Source organism: Castanea sativa, chromosome 4 (assembly GCF_040712315.1).
Source record: "Castanea sativa cultivar Marrone di Chiusa Pesio chromosome 4, ASM4071231v1".
In the NCBI taxonomy this organism is placed as follows: Eukaryota; Viridiplantae; Streptophyta; class Magnoliopsida; order Fagales; family Fagaceae; genus Castanea; species Castanea sativa.
The window spans coordinates 28,977,378-29,000,168 of NC_134016.1; the positions used below are offsets into that span (position 1 = coordinate 28,977,378).

The 22,791-nt window shown below is 33.7% G+C and overlaps 2 protein-coding genes across 3 annotated transcripts; one reads left to right on the forward strand and one right to left on the reverse strand.

Moving 5' to 3' along the window:
• Window positions 1–1,347: 1,347 nt before the first annotated feature.
• LOC142632676 (uncharacterized) lies at window positions 1,348–3,444 on the reverse strand. Its single transcript, XM_075807043.1, has one exon. It carries the CDS (start codon window positions 3,442–3,444, stop codon window positions 1,348–1,350), a length of 2,097 nt encoding a protein of 698 aa, XP_075663158.1.
• An 8,364-nt stretch (window positions 3,445–11,808) lies between these two features.
• LOC142631635 (LEAF RUST 10 DISEASE-RESISTANCE LOCUS RECEPTOR-LIKE PROTEIN KINASE-like 1.2) lies at window positions 11,809–17,744 on the forward strand. 2 transcript variants are annotated; one of them, XM_075805850.1, is made up of 2 exons: window positions 11,809–12,717; window positions 14,578–15,012. In XM_075805850.1, exons 1-2 carry the CDS (start codon window positions 11,826–11,828, stop codon window positions 14,718–14,720), a joined length of 1,035 nt encoding a protein of 344 aa, XP_075661965.1. In that variant the 5' UTR covers window positions 11,809–11,825; the 3' UTR covers window positions 14,721–15,012. The 2 variants fall into 2 exon arrangements, with proteins under 2 accessions (XP_075661965.1, XP_075661966.1); XM_075805851.1 differs by lacking the exon at window positions 14,578–15,012 and adding an exon at window positions 17,470–17,744 and having other exon boundaries at window positions 11,810–12,717.
• The last annotated feature ends 5,047 nt before the right edge of the window (window positions 17,745–22,791 follow it).

Consider the following 22,791-nt stretch of genomic DNA (forward strand, 5'->3'; position numbering starts at 1 on the left):
ACGATGGAAGCATAAATAGTAACAGCTGCAAAGGTATGCTCCCTTATTCAATTTTATGTGTCAAAAATTTATGATACATATCATAGTTATAAGTTATAGAGAAGAGAAAACAGATAATGCTGAACTATTCACTATAACACCTTTGAAAAATTAATTCAAAGGTATGATTGCGTGATCTACTTATTCTCTTGTGAATAATGATATTTGTTGCTAATCAAATGTTATTGTCTTGGGAATTTTTGGCTTTTTAGTGTTTTTTGGGCAATTTTGGACATTCTAGGGGCATTTTGGTAATATTGGATGTCCAAGGGTATATTGGTAATTTTGGAAGTGTAGGGGTATTTGGGTCATTTTGGGTATTTAAGGGTATTTTGGTTATTTTGGAGGTCAAGAGGGTTTTCGTGTCATTTAAGTAGTTTTAAAGGTATTTGGATCATATTGGGTTAAATGGGTGAGTTACTAAATTGAATAGGATGAGTGGGTAATGAGTAATTAATTTATATATAAACAGGTCATAAATGGATAAATAAGTAATTACACACTCAACCGATTTATGACCCAACCCAAAACCCGCTCATTTGCCATCCCTACTATACACTCGTGCTTCCCTCCTCTCAAATTCTCAATCTCATTTCTTTTCTTTTATTCCCTTCACTTCAAGACCTTAGCCTTCCTTGGCCAATGGTGACTATTGCTCTTCTTCTCTCACTTTTCTCTTTTATATTTTATTATTTTTCTTTCATTTTCTTTCATTTGGTTCTTTGTTTGATCAATGGGTTTGGAGATTTGTATTTTGTTTGAGGCTTAGGGGTCTAGGTGATTTTGTTTAGTTGTGGGTGTGTCTGAATTGTGAGTGTAGTTTGATTTGGGGTTTAACCTTTGGATTTTGAGGGGTTTTGGGTTTACTACTGTTGTAGGGATGTTTGCTTCACTTCTTGGCAGTGGCGGAGCCAGGAATTTAGGTCGGGGGGGCAAGATTAAAATACAAGATTGGAAGTAAAAAATTAATCTAAAAAAATTAATCAATATTAATAACAAAATAAGTAAACAACTATATGATAATGTAATTGTCATACAAAATCTAACATAAAATTTAAACTTTAATTTATTTTTTCACACCTAGCTTATTTTACTCAATTGCCCTCGACGATTTTTCATATTTTGAAACCGCTGCATAATTTCTTCACACTCAATAGTCTTGAATATATCTTTCTCAATATATGTGACTAAGCAATTATTCATCCACTGATCTCCTATTCGATTGCGCAATCGATTTTTAATTATGTTCATTGCTGAAGAAGCTCTTTCAACGGAGCCGCCCAGCTGGTAAGATCAATGCCAAAGTCACTAATGAGTAAACCAATGGATATGAAACATTCTTTTCATTTCTACCATCTTTTCGGCATGTTGTCCAATTCCTTTAAGTGCTGAAAACTCTTCAGAGGACCGTATGTCATGGATGTATGTCTCAAGTTGGTTATCCAAGAAAGAAACTTGAACTGTTGAAAAATCACTTGGATAAAACTGAGCAAGCCGAATTAATTTCTCCTTGTTGAATGCTGAAAATAAGTTATCTGGGTTCAAACATGCAACACAAAGTAATAATTCAAAATTTTCAAAATGACTATTGAGTTCCTGAAGTTGCATATCTATAACAGTATAAAAAAGCTCCACTTGATAATGATGTGAATTTTTCATGTTTTGAGCTTTTCGTCGTGGCCGAGGTTGATAAAAATCATCCATATCAGGAACATCAATATTATTTTTTGCACAAAATGCAGAAACCTCCTCTAGCAAAGAGTTCCACCCATCATCTCTCATGACCTGTAAACGTTGCTTTGAAATGTCAACCAACTTCATAGCATTCACAATATCTTGATCTTTTCGTTGTAATGCCTGTGACAACTCATTACTTATGCCAAGCACACCTTTCATCAAATGTAAATCAAACATGAATTCAAATGTTTGGAGTAAACCAATTAAGATATTTGCTTCTGCTCTCTGATCAGAATCTAAACCATCTTCTATAATAGTTTCAATCACATCAATTACAGAAGAAAACATGTGAATAATATTAACAAGTGCACCATAATGAGAACTCCAACGTGTATCTCCGAGTCTTTTTAGACTCATTTCTTGATTCAAGCCACGACAGGTTGAAATTTCATTATTTTTTAGTGCTTCTATAACTTCAGCATTACGTTTTTCACGAAGAATATCATGACGTTTGCATGATGCTCCAACAATATTGAATACCTTTGCAACCAAGTTAAAAAAGGTTGCAATCTGGATGTGATTTTTTGCTACTGCAACTAATGTTAGTTGAAGCTGATGTGCAAAGCAATGGACATAATAGGCAGAAGGATTATCTTTCAAAATAAGAGTTTTTAGTCCATTTAACTCACCTCTCATGTTGCTTGCCCCGTCGTAGCCTTGTCCCCGCAATCTACTAATGCTTAAGCTATGTTTATTAAATACCTCCTCAATTGCACTCTTTAGTGTCACTGCTGATGTATTATTAACATGTGTAATGCCTAAAAAGCACTCATTCACATGTCCCAGTTTGTCCACATAGCGCAAAGCAATCGCCATTTGTTCTTTAGTAGACATATCACATGATTCATCAACTATAATAGCAAATAATGAGTCTCCAATATCTTTAATAATAGCATTTATTGTCTCGGCAGCTACGGCATTTGCTATTTCTTTTTGGATATCGGAGAGGTCATTTGATGATTTTCGGAGCATTTTCGAGGAATTTGCCTTATCAATTTCTTCATTGTGATTTGCAAGAAACCGTAATAATTCAAGAAAATTTCCTTGATTATTGGAGTCTTTAGATTCATCATGGCCACGAAATGCTAATCCTTGCCGTAGTAGAAAACAAATACAATCCATTGATGCATTCAAACGAGTTCGATATTCCCTTTTCTCGACATCCGATTGCTTGTTTATAACTGTTTGAATACTTTGTCTCTGGTTTAACAAAGCTTCACATTTTCTTTGAGCTATATTATGTGCACCGTTGTGGTCCCCAATGTGATTCTGTAATTTCTCCTTCTTTTTCCAATTTCTGAATCCTTCAGTAACAAATGAGTCTCCCCCTCCTTGATCACCAGTATCAGGTCGAAATAGATAACAAAATAGACAATATGCAGCATCTTTCGTAATGCTATATTCCAACCAACTAGGATAGTCTTTGAACCACACTGGATTAAATCGACGCTTTGTTTTGCCAAATTGACTTTGTGGAAAATCATGATCAACTGGTTGACAAGGTTTATTTTGTAGATAATGCCTTCTAATTTGATCTCTTTCATTAGGATGATAGTTACAAATTTTTATTCTTAAACCAGGATCCATGGGAAGATTTGCAACATCCACTTCGATACGAGTTCGTTTAGGATTTGATCCGGACTCATTATTATGATCAAGATTCTCCATAATCTCAATTAACTACAAATATATATGTCATATCATTAAAATAAAGAAAAAAAAATTACAATCTATGATTAAGAATAATCAAATGAGGAGATCATTATAAATACAAATAGTTTAAACATATAATTTGAATTATAAATTTATGGTTAAGAATAGTCAAATTAAGAGATCCATCTAAATATAAACAGTTTAAACATATAATTTGATTCTTTAAAAAATAAATAAATAAATAAATCAAAGCAAAAGTATTAAGAGTATGCATACCTATAAATATTTGAATGTAACTTAAAAACCCAACTTGAATGCTTTTAAAAACTGCACAGCAACTGACGAGATCAAAAGAAACGGATTGAATAGAAATCTTTTCGTTGTGATGGGAGGCGTGCCTTGTTTGCATTATATATACTTTTTTTTTTCCGAGTTCTGCGACTTCTAATCCGGGTAGGTGTAGCAAAGTTGTTATAGAGATCATTAGAATTGTACTACTTCTAGGGGTAGAAGTCTACTACTACTAGGAAAGCAGGAAAGGTTTTATCACTTCTATCAAAAAAATAAAAAAAAGAACTCAATTAAGTCACGTTACTTTTCGTATCTAGATTTTAAGGCACGTTACTTTTCCTTTCTAGCTTTTAAGTCACGTTACTTTTCCTTTTTAGCTTTTTTTTTTTTGTTGGGGGGGGGGGGGGGAAATATGGTATTTACTATTCAAAACAATTTAAATTTCAGGGGGGCACCTGCCCCCCCTCGCCCCCTCCCCCCTCCCTCCGCCCCTGCTTCTTGGTGATGGGGTTTGGTTATGAACAAGAATCTAGGTCCATGTCTTGTGTTCATGTGAATGCTAATTTGAGTAGTGAGCATGTGTGCACGATTTTGTGTTTGAGCATAGGCATGTATGAGCAAAACTAACAGCAAAGTATGAGCTTTAATGTTCAAAAATGCATGCTTGTGTGAATCAAATGTTATGAACATGTTCTGTATAGCTATGTGTACAAATCTAGATATTTGAATATGTAGAGACTAGCAAGCATTACATAGATAGAAAGTAAAAATGCCATGGAAAATGTTCAGTGTTAACTCCCTTGCATTTTTGTTCATTTACCTTTGTTTCCTCACTATGCTCTATTTATAACTGAAAAAGGAACTAACCTTAGATTAGGCATTGACCCAAAAACGGAAATAAAAGATACGAGAAAGTGAGAAAATATTGTTAGGATGTCTCTGCTTTGTTCTTTGTTCTTTCCTCCTCTGCTTTGCTTTGCTTCTTAATGTATCTTTTTTCTTTGCTTGGACTGGTTTTTGTTTGTTGAAGCTCCTTGTGGCTGTTGTTGTTTGCTGTAACGGGGTTTCAAATAAGTGAGAAAGGAGGGATTTTCTGGGTCCTCAAGCTTTGTTTTTTGGTTTGAAGAAGAAAGGAGGTTGCTTTTTAGGTTTGCTATAGTAGTTTTTGGCTGTTATTGATTGTCACATCAGGTTGATGAAGGAATGGAGGGAACTTTTTGTGTTCAATTCTATTTTTTCATAGTTGTTGTTGTTGGCTTCAAATATATCAAAAAAATTGGATTTTTTTGTGTGTGTATTTTGGGTTTTGTTTTTAGAGTTTTGGAGGGTGGAATGGCAGCTGTTTTGTGTTGGTGGAAATGGGAAAGAGGTGGAATTTTTAAAGGTGTTTTGGGGGTATTGTTTTTGGTTCTATTCTTTTTGTTTTGCTGGCTGTATGGTGGTTGGGATTTTCAGGTTGAGTGATGAGAGAGATGAGGGAAAAATTGGTGTGATGAAAACCAAAGAGGGAGCAGTGGAAATGTGATAGGTCGGATTCCTAAGAGCTAAGACTAGGGGTTTAGGTTTGACAGTGCAGCCAATCTGCCAAAACCGATTTGATCAAATCCAATCAGTCAGGTTGGGTCGATTTTTAGGAGTTGGGTTGTGAATTTTTTTATTTAATTATTTTTTTATAGTAGGTTGGGTTGGGTTTGGGTAAAAAAATTCACAAATCCGCCTAACCCGGTTTGACCCAGCTATATTTAATATATATTTAAAATTTAATAAATATATTTAATAAATATAATGTTATACAATTTTTTTTTTTTTTTGCCCCTCTTCCAAAATAAAATCCAAACCCTAATTGGTGTTATGCTTAGGATTATTTGATTATAAATTTGCTCTTATTTGTGGTGGCGTTGTTCTAATAATAATAATAATAATAATAATAATAATAATAATATTAATATCTAACTTGATCTACGTGGGTTCGGTTGGGCTGAGTTTTTTTTTAACCTACCATAGTGGGTTGAGTTGAAAAAACCTCTTAACTTGACTCATGGACATTCCTAACGTTTAAGCCTCAAAGCGGTTGTTGATTCTCTTTTTTATGTCCATTAAAAAAGATGAAAATATAGGGTCCCTTAGGGTTTAGGTGGATAAGAATGGAAGTGGATAAGAATGTGATGTTTTACCCTTTAAGGTCGTTGGAAATTTTCTAACAATTGGGACAGACCTTAATTTAATTACTCGTGCATTAGAGTAGAACTTGAACTGCAATGCATTTAAAGGAACTATGTCATAGACTATAAATCAACGCTTAATAATTCAATAAATCTTGACATGCCCATTAAATAAAAGAAAGTAATATGATTTAAAAATAAGCACATGCATGACCTAATTAAAATAAAGGGACCAAATAAGACAATCAAAATACCCAAAAAAAAAAAAAAGGACATGTAATTTATAAAAATTAGTTAAATGCCATAATCAATTTGATTTTCAAATAAAGAGACCCAAATAGTATATTTAGTTCTAATTTTCCATGGAAATTACACTAAAATTTTAGCAACCATTCCATAGAAAATTACAGTTTTTATTTTATTTTATTTTTTTTTATATTTTTTTTTACAATTAAATTGCATGATAATTTTATTCAATCAATGATATCTCATTCAATCCAAGTTTGATTTTCACCCATGACTAGTCAAATTAAAATGAATTTCAAGATCTTAACCATTTCTCCAAAATTAATCCAATCACATGGTTAGATTTCAATTAAATCTCAATTAAATTTAGTCAACCACATAAAAATTGATAAAAATCAATAAGAAATGGAATTTGACTATTAAAACCAAGAAATCCTTCATTTTTAGGCCAAAAATTTTATTGAAATTTAAAGTCAGACAAAATACAATACCAGCATAGACGAATGTACAAGTAAGTTTTACTTTTTATTTTTATTTTTATTTTTAAGCTCAAATATGAAAATAATGGTTTTGACCTCTATAAACATCTCATTTTGTATCTCTTATGACTCTATCCCCTGTTCCACAATAATGATATCACTAGAAAGGTCCACGACTAGTCTAGGGCTTAACTATAAAAAATATTTAACTTGGAAGATGTTTTGGTGAAAATAAAACCTGTAGGAGCCTTAAGCATGCGTGCATAGGTTCTTAGCTTGCGTATGCATGCTTTGATTATGCATGCACACATGTAGGGTTGTAGAATGCTTTATAAGGAAAGTTTTAATGGTAAAAAACGTGTAGAGCTAATCCTACATTAGCTCGGAAGAGCCCTGCACTCCTCTTTGATCACTACAAAATGACGCCACTGGCCCTTTCCCAAAACAAACCGCATTCACTAAGATAATTATTTCAAAAATCCAATTATCTATCCAAGATTAATGTTTATCTTTTATTCTCATGCACCAAATTACACTTTAAGAAAAATACTTAACAATCACAAAAATTCATTTAATATCAACCAATCAAAATTAATTTCAATTAATCACACTTGATAGGTTTCACCCAAATGAAGGAGAAAATAGGAAATTAACCATAATTCCCCAACTATATAATTAGTAGTCATTGTTACAAAACTATATTTTTTACTAACATCTCGAGTCTAAAAATCGAGTCTTTGAGGGTCGATTTTCATGGTCTGATGTGACATTTTTTTCATGTGGCGACCACTTGAAAATCAAGTCTCTAAGACTCGATTTATAAGCCAAAAAAAAATTTAAATCTAAGTCTCTCATGTACAAGCCCAGAAATACCCAAAAATATATTGAACGTGAGAAAAACCATCCTGTGCATCCAAGCCATCCCAAAAATGGCGAACCACCCGAACCATCCAAATCCACGGCGGCAAATCTACAGCGAGCAAAACGTAGGCCCACGATGGCAAACCCAAAACTCCACAGCCACAACGACACACCCGCCGCCGATCTACTGCTCACCCCCCTACGGCAACCGTCCAACCTAAATTCAACCCAACATGGCAAACCTCCACAACAGCAAACCCACCGTGCCGATCTACTGCACCACGACCACCGCAACCCACCACGCCCCAGACCCACTACGACCCAGATTCACAAACCACCACCCCGCCGCCACCAGATCCGACTCACTCCTCAACCAGTAGATCGGTGAAGACCCGGAATGAAACCCACGGTTCGCTTCTTACAGCCTTGATCTTTGCTTCAGAGAGAGAATTAATGTGGATTGAGAACTTTGAGATTGAATTTGAGAATCAACCAAAAAAAAAATGCTTCTACTATCGGTGTTAGAGGGTTTCTTGTTTGTATGAAAAAAGATTAACCAAGAAATGAATATATAGGAAGGGATATTTCTGATGTGGTAGTGAGAATCGATATCAAGCTTCAGAGAGAGGGAGAATGGTGAAAAGGAAAGAAAAGAAAAGAGAGAGCAGGGAGAGAGGACCTGATTTGTAAAATTCAAAGCTTATAAATCGAGTCTTAGAGACTCAATTTCCAAGTGGTTGCCACGTGGAAAAAATGCCACATCAAACGTGATCAGACCATAAAATTCGACCCTCAAAGACTCGATTTTTAGACCCAAAATCGACTCTTTTAGACTCGAGATGTTAGTAAAATATATACTTTTCAAACAGTACTTACTAACTATATTGTTGATGAATTATGGTTAATTGCCCATTTTTGCCCCCAAATGAATGTATGCATAAGACCGTTAAAACTTGATTTTGAAATATCTTTCGATCTGACCGCCAGATTTGGAAATCGAATATATTGTTGTGATTATTGAAACTTCAAGATCTTTTTCATAACATGTGATAAATGAGTTATTGACTAAATTTGACCATGATTTTTGGGTATATGAAATGATCATTTTTTCCTCTTTCAATGTTAGATTATAGGTGCGAAATGGAGTGTGTACACCAGCCAACATCACGAAATTAAAACAAGTTTGACTTGATTTGTGATTGATAAAGCCTCTATCAAAGGGCAGTTGAAAAGTCACTTCTAATTGATTGAACCGTCACTTCCAATTGATTGAACCTTGTTCAAATAACTATCAAATTTAGATATTTTGATCGATTGAAAGACGATCAAATGGTAGTTGAAATTTGTACAAACAATTTAAGTTTGAACATTTTTTCTTTTTCTGAGAAATAACTTTGAACATTGAATGAGTCATAATAGACTAATGAATTTATACATTATCATGAAATTTGCCAACTAAAAACCTAACAAAATACAACCACATTTATATCTACCATATAATTCCCCTTTTCTACTTAAGAAAACCTTTTTTTATTTAATTATTATTTTTTTATGGCCAAAATTTGCTACTAATTTAAATTTATTCATAAGGGAAATAGTTGGAGGTATTATTGAAGGTTAAAACAGTGAAATCCCACTTCAAATGATGAGTCCGAATCCGAAACCATAACCCACTATAAACTATGGGCGGAAGGGCCCAAGACCTCTGTCTTGACCCACCCACCCAGGTTACCCCACGCGGAGTGACCTACGTCCAATGTAGTCAAGAACTTCACCAACTGGCTGGACTATGTGCAAGGTTTTTTGTTTTTTTATTTAGTTTTTTAATTTTAAATTTTATTATCCTCTGAATATGAATTAAATAAAAGAAACAGAAATCAAAACAACGAATCAGAAAGAGTAGGATGGTTCTTCTTCTTCCAAATTTTTATTTTTATTTTTCAATTTTATAAATTTGACTAAAAGTGGATTGAGTCTACGCTACTACCGTCCCTGGAAAAAATGGAGGGTAAGATGATTAAAGGAATGCGAAGGTCACACGTCACTTTTATATTATTTAATTACGCTTTTATTAAGATAATAATAATAATAATTACTAGTATCTAAGAAAGTCAGAAACCTCTTTAATAAGTTATATCCTGATCAGCTAAGACATGCTTTCTTCAGTGGACTCCCTAAACCTCTTTAATAAGTTCAAAGGATTTATTTCCTTTCCCAAGAATTCACTTTCTCTTTGAATGGGTCATGATTTCTCCTCCTTTAAGAAATTTCTGAGAACTTTGTTTAAGACATGATACACGAAAAGTACATAAAAACACAAACCACAACGGTAAACTTCGTGAACTTTTTAATTGAAAAGAAGTTTATCTTTGTTTTTATTTTTTGTCAACAAGTAGTTTATCTTTAAACAAAATATTGATTTTGTTCATATAATAGATAAAATTTCTTAGATACACACATTTGATTTCTCAATAAAAATCAAACACATAGTTGTGTTGACTAATAAAGATTAAATATTTTTATATAATTAAATCCAATGTAATAATGAGTTTGAATTTAATTAGAGAACTTAAAATATTACAACTAACAAAAATAGTTTTTTGTTGATAATTCGACGGTGACAATAATGCGGGAAGTAAATATGAGCTTAGATTCTCTTTATAAAAGAGATTAGACAAAGCCGGGATACTATTCCTTGGGTTGTTAGTCTTTTGGTTAAGTATGATTATGAGTACTATAAATAACAATATTATCAAGGTCAAAATGGGCATTTGCTCTTTTTGCCCAAAAGATGTAACAAAATACCTATGTTCTGAAACTATCTAGCAAAATGTTACTATTTTAAAACTTGATTTTTAAAAAATCGAGTTTCAATGAAAAACTCAATTTGATAAAAATCGAGTTATTTGAAAAAATTCAAATGGAACTCGAGTTCCATAATTTTTTTTTATTAGTTTGATGGCCTATAACTCGATTTTCTAAAAATTGAGTTTTATATTAAAACTCAATTTTTAGAAAACCTTTCAAAATATGAATATTTTGCTATATAGTTTCAAAATAGAAGTATTTTGCTACATCTTTTGGCACAAAGAGCAAAAGCCCATTTCAATAATAGTTTTCTTAAACTGTCATATAACGAAGCTTAGAGCTAAGCTTCCCATACACTCGATATTATGTTAGGTTTGTCCAGTCACTTTGACTAGCTTTAGGGTCTTTGCTTCTTGTTACCTTAGCTGGCTTTAGATAAATCCCATGTGACTTTTAGTATTTATTCTTCGTTGTAATTTGACAAGTAACAAGTGTTAGCAATGTGCACCTAGACTTAGTTTATGTTTGTGAACAATTTATTTAATTCTTTGGCTAAAATCGTGTGAAATGATATTTGTACCTTTAAGAAAATAAGAAAAAGTGAAAAAAAAAAAAAATAAAAGTAAAGTTTTAAAAAATTGTATATAAAAATTAATGATGAAAACTGATACCGAAGACTCTCTTTAAAAAAGAATAGACCACAGTACCCAAAATTTTGAAAACTATTCCTTAAGCTATATATTATTTCTTTTTGGTAAAGGATGGTTATAATGAGTACTATAAACTATAAATAACAATATTATTAATAATAGTTTTTTTCCTTATTATTACTTTTTTATTTTTTGAAAACCTTATTATTACTTTTTTAATGATTAATAGTTGAATACTTATTTCTTTTTTTTTTTCTTTGGTCAACGGTTGAATACTTATTTCAATACATAGAAACCGCGAGTTTCATCAAAAAATAAAATTAGAAACCGCGTGAACATTCTTTTCCTACCAGAAGAACAAGAACAGTATTTGGTCCAAATGGAGTAGCTGACCTTTAGGACAACAAATATTCAGCAAAAAAAAAAACTAAGGACAAGAAACAGTACATTCCTTTCAAAAAAGAAACAGTACATTTGTAATTCTTCTAATATTTTAAACCAAACACAACAAATCAACAACGTCCATTTTGATTACTTCGAAAATTTCCCTCAACTTGTTGGAAAGTAGTATTTGTTAACTTTGCTACAAGCCTACAAGGAACGAGACAGGTTGATTGGAGACCAGAATTCCGTGCACTGTTAACACACGCAAGCTCATCACAAAGGGAAGAGTCGCAAAAAATTTATAACTTTTCTGCAACTTGATTGGATTGATTGCTTATCATTTTTATATAATTTTTTTTTTCCACTAATCACATTTAACCAAATGGGAATTCCAAGGAACAAGTCTCTAAAGGTAAAGGCAGAATGGTGGACCCCATGTTTGGCTTATATAAAGTAGTATTTTACCCGGATCACGGAAACAACAGTTCGCGTGCTATTGTTTCAGACGCTCGACCATGTCACAATTCCTCAGCTACCTCCTCTTCCTCTCCTTCTTCTTCTTCTTCTTCTTCTTCTTCATCAACTCCTTAGGCACCAATTCTAGTCCTTTATGCCTACCACACAACTGCGGTAACGTTACGATCAGATACCCTTTTTGGGATCTTGATAAATTCATCTCTGATCAGCAATATTGCGGCTACCCGGGGTTTGGCGTTAGGTGCCAGAACGGCGAGGCCGTACTTGGCTTATCCGATGACCAGAACTACTACGTGAAAGATATAAATTATACCAGCTACACCGTTACCCTAACCCTTGTGGATATTGGTGCCACCACCAACCAAATGTGCCCAAGACCACGTCAAAACATTTCTCTAGAGACGCTACCTTTGAACTATTCATCAATGGATTTGAATCTCAGTTTTTACTATAATTGCATTTCCTACCCTCCAACTGTGCCTTTCATCCCGTGCTTGAATATTAGTAGCAACCGGTCTTATGTTTTTGTGGAGAATCATGAGACGGAGGGCTTTGAATCCTTTGATTGGTCAAAGAATTGCGAGGAGAAAGTGGTGGTGACAGTGAGAGATATACAGACTGAGATTAATATTGTTGATTTGATTGCTCGGTTTGGTGAGGCTATGAATGATGGCTTTGTGCTTGATTGGGGACGTGTTGAGGATTGTGTTACATGTGAGGATTCTGAAGGGTTTTGTGGATACAACGCTACGGCTAAGGAGTACTTGTGCTTTTGCAAAGATGGAAGCGTACGTAGTAACAGCTGCAAAGGTACTGTTGAGGCTTGTGTTACATGTGAGGATTCTGAAGGGTTGTGTGGATACAACGCTACGGCTAAGGAGTACTTGTGCTTTTGCAAAGATGGAAGCGTACGTAGTAACAGCTGCAAAGGTACGCTCCCTTGGTCAATTTCACGTGTCAAAAATTTATGTTACATATCATAGTAAAAAGGTATAGAGAAGAAAACAGATAATGCTGAATTATTCACTATAACACCGTTGAATAATTAATCCAAAGGAATGATTGCGTGAACTACTTATTCTCTTGTGGGAACCACATCACGTGACGGTTTCCAGTTTCCACCCAATAAATTCTTCTCTGCTTTAGGTTTATTTTGTATCCTAGTGCTAAATCCTTGTTTGGTTTGTAGTAGTTGCCTTGGAGTGCATTTTGATAGATTTTTCTTACCAAAACCAAGCCCATAGATTTTTCACCTTCAATGAATGGTGTGTAGAATATAGATTAAATATCACATGGATTGGAACCTTTGGATCCTATTGTTACTGACGGAGAAAGAAAAGTTTACCGTTTAATTTATTAGTTTATACTTAGAAAACTATAAGGTTTCATAATTTGAAACTATATGGTTTTATTTTTTAAAAATTAATTTTACCTTAAATTTTACGACTTACCAAACATTACACTATTTAATCTTAGCGCCAACAGCCCAACAAAAACATAAAGAAGTGTTCAACCAATTTATGTGAATTAAGATTGCAAAAATTTATTGTATAACATTCCCAGTCTTTATTATTACCTTACGTAAAAGTAAAAATTACACTAAGATTTCCCTTCTACAAAACTCTCACTAGAGATATGACTTACCAAGATCAACAACCAAGGCTTACAAACTTCTCTCAAATAGATAGAATACATTGTTTTCTCTCACAACACAATTTATTTTCCCATTTCACATAATATTGACACTCCTAACGGTTTAATTGAAGATTATATGGAGGAAATAATAGTCAATAGATAGTTACTGACTTTGATGCACCGATGCAACATTTTTGCCGGCCATCATATTGGTTTCCGATATGTACTTAATATGGATACAGATTAGAGATAGTTATTTTCTCAAGCGAATGAAAGTCTTATAATTTTGGTCATATAGGCTTTAACTAACTTTCTTCTCAAAAAAAAAAAATTTAGCTAGACAATGATAGTTTGAAAAGATCGTTGTATTATATTTTGAATTTAATAATGATGATTTAGATTTAGTTTTAGAACTAGAAACTTTTGAAAGTACTTCAACTGATATATATTTATGGTTTAAATTTATTTTTATAAATTAAAAAATTTCCAATTTTTTAAAGTAAAATAGAATATATACTCCAAGTTACATATATAAAAAACTAAATTCTTTGTGTCAGTTTCTAGGATTTTATTGAAAATATGTGTTTGTTTTTGTATAAGTATGACAATACTTGATTAAATAAAATTTTGAAAACTCAGATGGTTCAAATCTTGCTTAAGATTGAGTATTTAATTACAAAATAAATTAAGGGAAGTAGTCATATTATCGATTGAAGATGATATATTAGCAAAATGACAAGATTTAGCTCCAACATATAGCAAAATGACAATTTGGATAAATATCCTTCAACCCCATTATGTACGTGAAGATTTGAAAGACAATTGTGTATTTTTAAAGAAGTCACATGAGTCATGTGACTAAAATTGTTTATAAATGATCTCATTAATTAGCACATAGTGAGTTAATAAAAGAACTCGAAACCAGTTTAGAGCTAACAAAATTTGTATGCTGAATTGTTGACTTTTTACTTAAACCTAAAAACCGTTTCATATATGTATCATCCAACCAGCAGTAGCTGTTAATAAGGGTTTTGATCACTTATTTCTTATTATAAATATACTTTTACTTGTTCTAAGGCTACATCCACATATAGTATTAAGTCATTACCATTAGTCATGCCCCAAATCCGTATTCTAAACAACCGTCTTCATCAGCTATCCTGTGTGTTTGTGAAATGGAGCTGCTGAAATTGTTGTTCTTTGTCACACATGAGCAAATCGTCTTCACGAGATTGGAATTGATATTATTATCAGTTAAAAATTCTATATTCCATGGTTTGAAAGGCAAAGCCGTATGACTCCGTTGGTTATATAGTCAAGATCCATATATATCTCTGATGAAGACTTTGAAAGTCATTGTATATGATGCCACTGAAATTGACTAGCGAGTTGCTAGGATGTCCGGCCATCAATCAACAAATTAGATGTTAAGATTCGAATATGTTTAAAATAATTTTAAGCCTTCAAAATTTATTATGATCACCGGATAAATTAATTTGGTCGTGTATTCTTTCTAGCCAAGTGGCATGCAAAGGCATGAAAGTAGGGGTCATATATGTTATTGTCTGGTGAGGAATGGTTATACATAAAATAATCTTTAGAGATGAGATTTTTAAAATTTTTTTTATTATATATTTTTTAGTTACAATAGAATTTCAACTTATAATATCCATTCTATAATGATTGCTCTTACCATTAAGTTAAGATACTAATTGAATTTCGGTGTAATTAAAATTTAAAACCCATATCTCACATTTAATGATAATAAACTTTATAGTTGAGTTAATTGAAACTTATATTTAGAAGTGAGGTTGATCAGCACAAAACTGCGCTTTGAAATTCAACATGATCTCCGTGAATTTTCAACTATGGTATTGGCGAAAAAGAAAAAGTGAATGTGTCCAATTGTGGGAAAGTCTCACGTTGGTTAGAAGTGGAAGTTGGTATGATTTATATATTTTTTAGTTAATTTTTTTTTTCCTTTGACTGGGTATATATTCTAGTTAATTAATTAGTGTAAATATATATTCTAAGAGTAGATGGTTTATTGGTAGATTTTCACGCTTGTATATATGTATATTAAGTGCGAACCTTTTTTTAGGGTTGGCTGCTTTAAGGTCAATCATACAACATGTGACAGTATGTTTAACTAAAAAAAAAAAAATTAGCATTCAAACTTCAATCTTAGAAGGTAAAAGCCCACAAAAGAAAAGAAAAAAAGAAAAAAGAAAATTAATGGATAAGATATCGAGAAGGTTTTGTAGATTTTTCTTTATTATTATTATTTCCTTCCTAAGATTTGCATAGTCATCTCTCTATTTATTAATGATCCAATAGGAATCATTGAGAAAGGTTGTTGAGTTAGGAAGAAATTATTCATGCCTTCGAACCAGGCATATAATATAACCTTCTTAGCTCCTCAGATCTTCAAACATATCTTTTGATTTTGAATATCTCCATAACTTTGTTGATTTTGAATTTCGATCCTTTGTTCAGTCATGTTTACTTAGTTAATCCACTGTAGTACCTATCCAATTGCTAAAGAATATTTTTACGTATTTCTCTATTAACTTGTTTGGGAGGAGTGGTTTATGGATTTTTTGAAAGGCAAGAGGAGATTCAACCCCTAAAGTAATAACATTGGGGTGGCGTTTGTCAAGAACCCTCTAGTTCTTAAGAAAGGGAACTATAAATATATTTGAATATTCTAAGTACGAAGAGATAGAAAATTTGTGTGTACCTTTTCCCTTGGTGGCTTTTATAGCCTTCCTTGGTATAGAAAGTTGGGGGCTATTTATGGCTCCTCTATGGCTGTCAAAGTGACGTACTTGGGGTCTTTCATGGTCATCGATTGACTCTTTCACATTTGTCTGGCCGTTGTAGTTCATCGGTTACAAATGAATTATGGCCGATCTTTAATGCTAGATACTTGTCAAATATATTGACGGTATGTTATATCCTACTCGTCAACTCTTACACAAAGTAAAAAAGAGAAAAGAAAAGAAGGAATAAAATTGAATTCAAAGAGAAATCCAAACACGTCACATCATTTATAGAAATTAAAAAAAATTTAAAATATAAAATTGGCTATTTCAACAAAACAATTGTTTAATGTAGTGTTGAAATTAGGTAGGAAACTTTGTTGTTTTGTTTTGATAATACAAAACGAACAATGTTTTGTTTTGTTTTGGCTATTGCAACCCTTCACATTCAACCAAAAAAATTGTCACGATGGTCTCATAGTTGAAGTCAAAAGTCTTCTCTCTCTCCCTCTCTCCTGTACAAACTATTCTCTTCTCAAAAACACTAAAAAATAGAGCTATCGCTTTCTAGTTTTTGTTCAACATTCTGCTACTGCGTCATAAACATTACTTCTCTACCTGTTCTTTTCTTCATTGTCTTGTAAACATGAATTCCCATTATCTATCTCCCTCTTTCATCATCACCCTATTCTTCTTCTCAACAATACTACCACCATCTCACTGCAACGTCTATGAACCCTTTGTTAAGTGCAGTCGTCCCTTTGAGTGTGGAAGCATCAAAAACATTTCGTACCCTTTCTGGGGAGGTGATCGATCTGCATATTGTGGTCGCAAATCGTTCAAGCTTGAGTGCCACAACGATGAATACCCGGTTTACAGATTTAAAGAGCTAGAGTTTCGTGTCCTAAACATCACCAGATCTTCCATGACCATTGCAAGATTGGACCTCTGGGATACTCCTTGTTCTCGAAACCTCCTCAATACCACCGTGAATTATACCGAATTCAATTACGCTTTAAACTTTCATAACCTTACATTATATTACGGCTGTCCTCCTTCAGTAAACAGATCGTTCCAAAATTGGTTTTCGTGCAGCTCAGAAATTGGCAATGCAAATAACGGTTTCTTAGTTGACAACGAAACCTTCTTAAGTACCAAATCTCAGGTGCTTGAGAATTGCAACACAACAATTAAAGTCCCAATTTCTCGGACTGCTCTCATTAGCGAGTCTGAGTTTGTAGACCAGGCACTTCAGAATGCATTGAATCAAGGGTTTGATGTGCAGTACCGTGCATTGCCGATAATCTGTGGGGGGTGTGTGGAATCAGGTGGGAAATGCGGTTCTAACTCAACATATCCATTTGTCTGCCATTGCCATGACGGAGAGCAACCTTATTTGTGTCTAAGAAACGGTATGCATGCTCTTTCTCTTTTCACTTTCCTGTATTAGTTTTAAGCTGAAACATTCCTTGGTTTTGCTGGTATGGTTCTTATTCATAACTGTAAGTCCCATAATGCCATAGTTAACAATTCTAGCACAGTCCGCATAGTACTAACAATTGCATGCATACCATTGTCATTTTTTTATATTTGATTTAGTTAAATGTGGGTCTATTAGTAATCCAAGGGCTTTTTTTTAGGATGGAATAGTAGCCCAAGACTTGATCCTTGTGTATTTAATAGCTAGTCATACCAACGGAACACTTTAGTAAGTTGTCATAATCTGTCGGGTGGTGGAATTATCTCTGTCCTGAGCAATTTCATTGATAAGACTTTCGATCCTTTCTTTTTTGTATATCGTCTTAATCTGTCGGGTGGTGGAATTATCTCTGTATATAAGATTTTGGTAGAAACTATATATACGTTGAAATCATGTTATCAACTTATCATTCATTAGACAATAGAAACCACAACCTAAGTTGATAATTTCAGTCAATATAGTGTTTTGCTGTTTAGGGTTGTAAACGAGCCGAGTTTTGTCGAGTTTGTCGAGTAGTGAATGTTCAAACTTGGTTCGACAGCAAAAGTAGAATATTTAAGCTTGACTTGAGTTTGATATGAGTTTAAAAATAATGTTCAAGCTTGAGTTCGTTATAAAGTATAAAAGTTTGAACTCGGTTTGACTTGGCTTGATTTATTAGTCAAACCAAACTCAAGTTCAATATCATACTTTTGAGCTTGAGATCCAACACAAGTATAATATCAAGCCTATATCAAGTTTATTATCTAGACTATTTGGTTTGAATGAGTGATCTCAACTTATAATTAATTAAAGTCTTAAAATGATTGAGTTTACTTGTCAAGCTCATATCAATTTTATTACCAAATTTATAAATAAGTTTAGGCTCAACTTGTTTTGTTACTTTTATATCAAGCCTTGGTGTTCACGAGCTTGTTCATGAACAATATTTTTTACTCGGCTCGGCTCGTTTATTAAATAAGCCTAAAAGTAGAGCTTAACTTGGCTTGTTTATAAACAAACAAACATGAATGAGCTTTTTTTTTAGCCAAGTCTGAGCTGTTTATGAACGACTTGGTTCATTTTCAGCCCTACTCCTGTTCTTAGTAATTTTATTTACCGAAAGCAAAAGTGAATAGGCTGAAAGGAGAAAAAAAATGTCAAATTAGTTCATTATCATATATATATATTTTCTTTATATTACTTCCACATATAATGTTGCATTCATAATGTAAAATGAATAGCATAGCAGGCCTTACTCCTTAATAGTATCTTATTTGGAATTCTTCTTTTATCATTAATGCTAAATAGCATAGCACGAGTGCACAACCACAGCTTTCCCCAATTGACTGGGTCATACTTGTTGACTGGTCACGAATCATGATCATTATCTTGTTCACTTTTATTGCTCTAATGTGGGCTCTAGAAAACCATTCTTTCACCTCCGTAAAGCATTCACATTCACAGTGAAGAATCTCAAAATTATAGTTTTTAAGTTAAAACATTACTTTATTTATTTTAACAACTTACTTTATAATGCACCCAATTTTAAAATATCTATATTTTTTACCGCTTTATTTAAATATTATATTTTTATTCTTTAATTATATTTCTTTCTCTCTCTTCATCTCCTTCTCTCTCTTCTTTGAAGCAAACCAACCAATAAACCCAACTCTTTTCCTTCTTTGCCCAGTACCCAGCAAACCCAAACCGCCAGCCACCACCTCTAGAAAAAAAAAAAAGAAAAAAAAAAAACAGCTACCCACCAACCACAACCCATTAGCCAGTAACCCATTCAACAACCGCAATTCCAACCACCAAAATTACAAATCCAAACCCACACCTGCATCGCCACCACCAGTCGGAAAAGAAAAAGAAAAACACCAGGCACCGTTGAAATAAAAAACCCACCGCAAATCCATTAAAATCCACACAACCACTGCGACCCATAATGCACAACCAGCGCCACAAATTTGACAACCCATCCACACAACCTAGCAAACCCAAAAATCTCAACCACACAAACCTATACCGGCGGCAGCGGCGATGACAAACCCAATCTAGCCACCACGAGTGACGACCACCACCACACCCAAACAAAGAGGATTTTAATGGAATGATGCATTAATGGAGAACCAAAGGAGAAGAAATGGAGGGGCTGGGCATCAACTTGGCTGCGTGAGAGAGAGACACTAAGATAGAAGGCAGAGGGAGGGAGGTTGCGTTTGTTTCTGCCAATTTTGCAAGAGAGAGAATGAGATGAGATAGGGTAGAAGAAACTTGGAAAGTCATGCGTGTGCGAGAGGTTGAGCGTGTGTGAACTAATAAAATATTATTTGTAGGATATAACTATCAGCTATATTGGGATGCTATGCTGTTTCTAGCAACCCACTGTAGCAAGGAGTCAAAATATTATAACAATAACTTAAAATAACTTTTTTGCTGTAAGTGTGTTTTTAGTGTTTGGTTTAGCAATAACTTAAAATAACTTCTTTGCTGTAAGTGTGTTTTTAGTGTTTGGGTTGCTAAAATGACTATTTAGTCATTTTAGCAACGTTATTGCAAATGATCTTACAGCCTTATATTATAGGAGTAAGAACTATCCTAGTATCCACACGAACCTATAATATTTTCTTAATCACTCATAATTTGCCATGTGGTCAATTATGACAAAAATTATGGTTTCTTGTATGGTCCTAGAATTTTTAATATTATAAGGTCCACATTAACATCTTAATTTATAAACAACAAAAAGAGGAATTGCTAGGAATATTTATGACTCTATCAGTTGGGACGCTTCAACCCAAAGCCAAGACCATACCCTTGTGTGGGAACTAAGAACAAATCCAATGACTCCAATTTAATGTATGGTTTTGAATATTTCTTGTGATATGCAAAATTGAGGACTGTTGGGTTATAGATTAACCACAATTAATTAATTAACTACTCAAGTTGATTAATTAGATCAAATTATATTCAAATTCAATAAAAGCATAATCAAATCACCAAACTAAGTTAGAGTGCAGTGGTAAATAAGTTTGATACGACGATTTGATCACAGTGATGGGGAAAATCCTCGCAGGAAAAACTTCATCTGGTAAATTTTAGGTCACAACTCCTGAAGAATCCATTAACAAGAAAAAACAGTTACAAGTACAAGGGATTTTACCCTATAGGCCTATCTCAAAATATCTACCTATAGTAAAACCTATTGATCTATATAGGAAGCTCAGATTCAATCTCCCAATTAGGAAGCTCAGATTCAATCTATATGGGAAGCTTAGATTCAATCTCCCAATTTGTCACTAACTTGACAACAACCTTTTTGATTGTTGTAACTTTGCAGAGCTCTTCAATCCATACTTAGATGAACTAAATGTAGGTTGGCATAAAACCCTAGGCTCACACATGTCACAAAAACTCTTGTTATGTATGTGTCTCTCTAACTTCTTGCGGACAACTATAATATGTCTCTTATATGCTTCGGAACCTTAGTGCGCAAATTCCCAAAAGGCCCAACATCATGGGTAGAAAACAAAATTTAACATTAAGTTTTCTTGAATCTTGATAGATTGAAAGGAGTGGAGCTTGGTTTCCTGATTCATTAATTCTTGATTGGATGACTGGTATTGAGCTAGGTATCAAAAAATGCAGATTCAACTTTTCTTGGGTATCCCACTTGTAAGAAACATTATGGAAGACTTAAGCTTTGACTCAATTACATAGAAATTGTGTTTTGATCTCAAATATGCTAATACATAAAAACATGACCCTTTAATCTCCCCCTTTAGTAATTTGTGACAAAACCATAAGAGTAAAATGAATGTCCTAGAACTTTGCAGCCTAATCTAAACACTTGAACTAATGAAGAACTTTGCAAGAAAGAGAGTTCTAGTATCTATGTAGCTTAGCAACTGGTCTTTAATTGAAATGAACTAAGCAACATATATCAAGGCATCATGTGTAAAACAAAACAAGTCATAAAAAAACTACTCTAGTAGATACTCAACACATGTAAGAGATATAGAAAGAAAAGAGCACGTGGAATAAAAGTGGAGCAAATGAAGATGAGGGGCAAGATGAATAGGTAGAGTCCACAATGGCACGAAAGGTAGTCTCCTCTAGCTAAGCTGGAGTCGAATCAGACCTTTGGCACTTAGCTCGAGAAGAGATAGTGACCTTCCCAAGGGCACCTCAGGGAATGAAATGATTGGTAGGAGGGAAACAGACACTTTATCAAGTAAGCATACAAGCATTGCCCAAAGGGGAATACAAGTTTCTCACATCTACTAGCATATTGAAACGTCTCCATAATAGAGAGAATAAACTAAGAGGGAAAGTACCATCCTAAACGAAATAGAGAAACCAAACATGAGACTCAATGATGGTGTTATAATGAAAGGCCGGAAAGGACATAAGTCATGATCATGTTCAACTTATAGACAAGCATCCTAAATGAAATCACGAGTCACCATACTTAGGGTATAACCCTAAGTGGATGGTTGTCTACAGAAGATGGTAGCTAGTGCATCAAGAGAGAAGGATGCAAGCACTGGTGCATTAGGGTGGTCAGACTCAACCACTCATGGAACATGGACTAACTCAGAGATGAGCTTTGGAGTCACGGAGATACATGTACCTTGAACACTTGTAGTGAACATGGGTATAGAGGTACTAACAATGTATATGTTAGAGTAAAACTCTTGAACATACACCACTGGACATGTAGTGAGTCATTCACACAGGAACTCCAATCCACAAGACCAGAAAGTCTCAGGTACTGCTGTGTTTGACAACTCAGATAGAATAATCCGACGCACAACGTGAGGCTGATGTAGAGTGAAGTTCTCTTTGAATGCCTTTCAGCAATTCGTGTCATTGAATCGAAGAGAATCAAGAATGGGGGTAGAAGAAGAATAAGCATGAGAGATAGGATTACAAATTGGGGTGCTCTTTTTAGGTGCCATAGGAAGATGCTCTAAGGAGAGATAGAGAGAGAAAGAAAGCAATAAAGAGAGATAACCACACAAGATAAAGCGTAACGTGAAAGAATGGTGCACAAAAATGCATGAACATAATCTAAATAGGGCAAAAATGCCAAAAACCCATTTCAACATTACAACATACAAGAATAATCAAGCACACAGT

Bases quoted from the DNA above. Each gene is read 5' to 3' on its own strand.
- LOC142632676 (XM_075807043.1), bottom strand. From the start codon at position 3,444: ATGGAGAATCTTGATCATAATAATGAGTCCGGATCAAATCCTAAACGA.
- LOC142631635 (XM_075805850.1), top strand. From the start codon at position 11,826: ATGTCACAATTCCTCAGCTACCTCCTCTTCCTCTCCTTCTTCTTCTTC. The intron at 12,718-14,577 runs GTACGCTCCCTT...CGTCTTCATCAG, and splicing joins ACGTAGTAACAGCTGCAAAG to CTATCCTGTGTGTTTGTGAA.